This window comes from Marmota marmota, unplaced genomic scaffold (assembly GCF_001458135.2).
Source record: "Marmota marmota marmota unplaced genomic scaffold, marMar, whole genome shotgun sequence".
In the NCBI taxonomy this organism is placed as follows: Eukaryota; Metazoa; Chordata; class Mammalia; order Rodentia; family Sciuridae; genus Marmota; species Marmota marmota.
The window spans coordinates 409,628-414,720 of record NW_025999900.1 but is presented as its reverse complement, the minus strand read 5'-3'; the positions used below and the strand labels follow the sequence as shown (position 1 = coordinate 414,720).

The 5,093-nt window shown below is 48.0% G+C and overlaps 1 protein-coding gene across 1 annotated transcript; it reads left to right on the top strand.

Moving 5' to 3' along the window:
• Positions 1 to 96: 96 nt before the first annotated feature.
• Positions 97 to 4,605, top strand: Six1 (SIX homeobox 1). Its single transcript, XM_015489862.2, has 2 exons — positions 97 to 710; positions 2,690 to 4,605. Exons 1-2 carry the CDS (start codon positions 151 to 153, stop codon positions 2,982 to 2,984), a joined length of 855 nt encoding a protein of 284 aa, XP_015345348.1. The 5' UTR covers positions 97 to 150; the 3' UTR covers positions 2,985 to 4,605.
• Positions 4,606 to 5,093: the final 488 nt, after the last annotated feature.

Sequence of the window (5,093 nt, the reverse complement as noted above, 5' to 3'; positions counted from 1 at the left end):
GGCATAGCTTGAACACATAAGGGCAAGCATAAATTTACAGGATCACAAGAGAGCAGAGAGATGGCAATTAGACACCAATAAGGACCACCTTTTTTCGGCTGTGCTCCCTGCGGCGTGCTCCTGGGCGGTGCGCCTCGGCAGGCCCCAGTCATGTCGATGCTGCCGTCGTTTGGTTTTACGCAGGAGCAAGTGGCGTGCGTGTGCGAGGTTCTGCAGCAAGGCGGGAACCTGGAGCGCCTGGGCAGGTTCTTGTGGTCACTGCCTGCCTGCGACCACCTGCACAAGAACGAGAGCGTGCTCAAGGCCAAGGCTGTAGTCGCCTTCCACCGCGGCAACTTCCGCGAGCTCTACAAGATCCTGGAGAGCCACCAGTTCTCGCCTCACAACCACCCCAAACTGCAGCAACTGTGGCTGAAAGCGCACTATGTGGAGGCTGAGAAGCTTCGCGGCCGACCCCTGGGCGCCGTGGGCAAATACCGGGTGCGCCGAAAATTTCCACTGCCGCGCACCATCTGGGACGGCGAAGAGACCAGCTACTGCTTCAAGGAGAAGTCTCGGGGAGTGCTGCGGGAGTGGTATGCGCACAACCCCTACCCCTCGCCTCGAGAGAAGCGGGAGCTGGCCGAGGCCACGGGCCTCACCACCACCCAGGTCAGCAATTGGTTTAAGAACCGGAGGCAAAGAGACCGGGCCGCCGAGGCCAAGGAAAGGTACGCTGTGTGCTTCCTGAGGCTCGTGCGACCCCGGGCGGTCTTTCTTACCCCTCCGCCCCTTTCCGCCCCCGCAGGCAGCCGCCACCTAGCTCTCCCCACTGCTCGGAGCCCATCCACCCGGGCGGCGCCCGGGCCTCCGCGCCACAGCAGAGAAAGTTCATGAACTTTGAGGTTGTCTGCTAGGGATGGGGGTCTCGTTTGCTTTGAGCGCCGCGCGTGGGTTTCTTTGGGGTGTGAGTGTCGGGAAATATTGGCGCTAGGTTTGTTTTTCCTGCCTCCTTGGCTGGCTGCGGCGAGGAGTGGGGGGTGGAGAGAGTTTTTAGATCAGCGGGAAGGGAAGTTGTCATTGGTATCGCGAGGAAAGCGGTTCGGTGGGGGCTGAGGGTCGCGAACCTCTCTCCTTTGGCTCTCGGGTGAAGTTGGCCCTGAGACTTCTGCTCTGCCCCCAGTAGCGCGCGGTTCTTCACTCGCTGTCTCCTGGTAGTCTTTTGGCTGAGAAGTTTCATTCCGCATTGACAGGACAAAAGAATCGAAAAGAAACACACCGAAAGGAGAGCTTTTGGGAGAGTTGTCTCTGCCTTTACTCCCCGGCGCCCCAATCCCAGAAAGGACTGCTGCTCGCGGTGCTTTCTCGCGCACGGCCGGGCCCCGCAGCCTGTCCTTTGGGCTGTCCGCACCGCCGCCCTGGGAGAGGAAAGGGGCTCCTTGTCGCTGACTTCTCGCCCTGGAGCTCAGAAGGCAGTATTTTTTTTTTTTTAACCCGTCTCTGACTCCTCTTCCTCGCGCCAATACCCTCGGCCACCTGGCTAGCCTCCATCCGTTCGCTGTAGAGTTTCTGACAGATTCGGAAGAGCGCTGGGGAGGCGACGGTGGCGGGAGAAAGCGCTCCGCGAAGCCAAGGAGTTTTGGGGAGACCTGAGCGCAGGGGCCGGCTAGATTTCTTTTGTTCGCCTGCTCCTCCTGCGGCTTGAAGATCTCGCTTCCTCCTTCCCTCTGTTTGGAAAACCGTAGAACCTGGATAAATTCCGCTGAAATGGTCTCTCCAGGAAAGAAGGGAAAAGAAAGGGGATGGCAGGCGGGCGTTAGGCGTGGGGAAGACCGCGAGCGCTCGAAAGGCGGAAGCGGCGAAATTTTGAAGTTAACCAGCACCGAGTACCGGGACTGACACTCCGGTGCGTGGTGCCGGGTGCCGGCTCGAAGTCCGCGGGGGCGGGCGACTCCCTTTTCGGGAAAGGGAGGTTTGGAGTGGGTGCTTGTGGGGAGTTTGCGAGGGGGCTGTGAAGGGCTTAGGAGTGAACAAGTAACTCGGGAACAGGCATCGTAAGGTTCCAGTTAGCCTTTAGTTACAAAACGGCGGTCCTATAAGCCAGGCCCGAGGGCCCGCTCTCTGATGAAATGGGAGAGACTGGCTGAGCTCCCTGTGTTTACTCAGGTCACTGGGCCGCTCTGGACACCACTTCCCATGACCTGTCCTGTGTCTCCGAAACCACAATCTCTGGGGAGGGGCAGGGAGACTCGATATTTAATTCTTTCTTTAGAAGGAAACAGGCAATTGACTTGATTCATCCCAAACCTGATCATTTCTTTTATCACCAACAACCATTTGCTGGAAGAGTTTCAAACTTACTTTGAAATATGGTGCTAATTGATAGGTATTTAAACATTACTGTTTGAACAAAATTAAGAACACATTTTTTGTTTGTTTCAAATAAACACTAAAGTATTTGACTCTCCGAAATCTGGAAGAGAAGGGGATCTAGATCCCAGCGTCAGAATCTCCTTTAGCTCCCCATTTCTCCAATCTCTTCTGCCTCCTCACCTCCCCCAGGACCCTTAGGGATGGGTAAGAAGGCAAAGCTCCTCCTTTTGGGTTGGTGACAGATTGTACAATGACTCTTTCCTCCTTTTAGCTCCCCTCCCCTCTCCTCACACTTTTTTTGTTTTTTAACCATATGGTGTTGTCCTCTATTTCTTAGGGAGAACACTGAAAACAATAACTCCTCCTCCAACAAGCAGAATCAACTCTCTCCTCTGGAAGGGGGCAAGCCGCTCATGTCCAGCTCAGAAGAGGAATTCTCACCTCCCCAAAGTCCAGACCAGAACTCGGTCCTTCTGCTGCAGGGCAGTATGGGCCACGCCAGGAGCTCAAACTATTCTCTCCCAGGCCTCACGGCCTCTCAGCCCAGCCATGGCCTGCAGGCCCATCAGCATCAGCTCCAGGACTCTCTGCTCGGCCCCCTTACCTCCAGTCTGGTGGACTTGGGGTCCTAAGTGGGATGGGATTGGGGCCTCAAAGGGATGGCTGGAGCAGCAACCAATTGCAGCAACTAGGGACACTTGTAAATAGAAATCAGGAACATTTTTGCAGCTTGTTTCTGGGATTCTTTGCGCATAAAGGAATGGTGGACGTTCACAATGTCTTTTTAAAAATCAAAACCAACATCCATCTCAAACAGCCTCCCTCTTCTCTCTCTTTCCCCTGGTGCATTTCCCCTCCCAGTGCAGAATCAGGAAAAAAACCCAAACAAAAAAAGCACCCAGTCTTGGATTTGGAAACCCATGCACCCACTTCAATAGACTTGCTTTTTGTTTTTCCTTTTCTAATTAATGGTAATTATAAATCAACTGGATTTTAAGTATTTTCTTTTAATTTATTTATGGAGAAATTTGAGGGGAAGAGGAAAAGGGAAAAGAAAAAAGAAAAAGAGAAAAGGAGAGAGAGAGAGAGAGAAGAGAGAGAGAGAGAGAAAGAGAAACAGAGATCAAAATAGTAGTGAAAATAACAGCCTCCAGCCTGGGAGGAACTGGTTGCATTCTTAAGGTGAATAGGAAAAAATAAAATCTTATAATTTTTTGATGGGAAAATTAAGTTTACATTTTTCATATTTGGTGTTAAATAATTTTATGTAGAGTAAAATAAAAAGAACAGTATTAGGGAGAAAACAAGTGCCTAAATGTCTTAATGCTCTCTATGTGAAGCAGTTAGAAATAGAAGTGACCATTAGTAATATAACTATTTTTGTCAAATTTAGTAGGGTTTTTTGGTTGTTTGTTTTCTTGGGTTTTTTTTTTTTTTTTAATGACGAACTAAAAATGTACCAATGTGAAAAACACTTTCCTGAATGCCATTACTTCTCATGCCCACAAAGCTTTCATATCTGTCTCCTACTCTTGTTAAGGGGTTTCTCCTGTTCCTAGTTTCTAGCTTGCAAAAGTATGCCAACAAATCTGGCAACCTGGTATTTGTTACTAAAACAGCATGTGTTTTCAGGTTTCTTTTCTATTGTACCTAAACCAGTCTAAATTAAAATTCAGTAGAACACCAGGAGTATGATTCTGTTTCTGAAAGGTGAGTAGTGTCTTTGGGCCCTATTTTTTTTTTTTTAAGTTTTCTTCCTTTTTTACTTAATAGTGGTTATGAATTGCAGGGCACTTTGAAGGCTTTCACCTGAACCAAGAGTAAGGACTGGGTTAATTATATGACAGATAGTGAATTTAGCCTTAGGGTATTTATTTTTTATTATTATTAGATAACACAGTTTTGTTTACCACTAGCTCTTCTTCACAGCATTCATATGTTAACTCAGCTCTTTTGTGTTAATAAGTTTATGGTAAGACTGTGAAAGTAAAATAATTTATCTGCTTGGGGTGGGGGAAAGGAACTTGAACAAGGATTTAAGCATTGTGAATTAATCTGTACAAACAGAAAGCAGACCAGCAGGACAGGAACTCTTTTACAGTGCTGCGGGATAGTGTCCAGAAAAATCCCAGTAATCATGTAGGCTCCATGTTATTTTTGCCTGGAGCAAAATGATGTATCTTCTGTATTTAGCTTTTAAAATTAGTGAAACAAGTGGCATTATTTATTAAAATTCGACTCAGGATAACAGGATCGGCTGGTTTGTGCTTTGTAAAATATTGTTCCCCAGAGAGAGTCTATTTATTTTCTGACATGACGTTTTCATAATTTTTATTTTTCCCATCCGTAAGTGTCACCATTAATATATTCTTTTCTTATTCTTTCTTAATGTTTCTGTTGTGATCTAAGAGACTGAAGTATGTGGGGGAAATTAAGGCCTTCTTATGAGATTAAAAAAAAAACTGTCCAATTGTTTTGAGTTTAAGGAAGAAGTGGTACTGTACTTTAACTGTAGTCACTTATAAAGTCATTTTTCCCCTCAGTGATGGACAGATGTACACACAGCCGCTCAGAGACCATCATTTGGGTTGGGAGCTCAGGGTCCCGATCTCCCTTGTTAGTGTTTTGGATCATTAAATCGGTGTTTATTTAAGTCACGAGGGTGTTTATTCTCCACGTCTTGGGCCACGGAGAAATGCCACCCTCTGCAGGAGGGGCTCTCACAGGGAATCTCCTCACAT

Bases quoted from the DNA above. Each gene is read 5' to 3' on its own strand.
- Six1 (XM_015489862.2), top strand. From the start codon at position 151: ATGTCGATGCTGCCGTCGTTTGGTTTTACGCAGGAGCAAGTGGCGTGC. The intron at 711-2,689 runs GTACGCTGTGTG...TCTATTTCTTAG, and splicing joins GCCGCCGAGGCCAAGGAAAG to GGAGAACACTGAAAACAATA.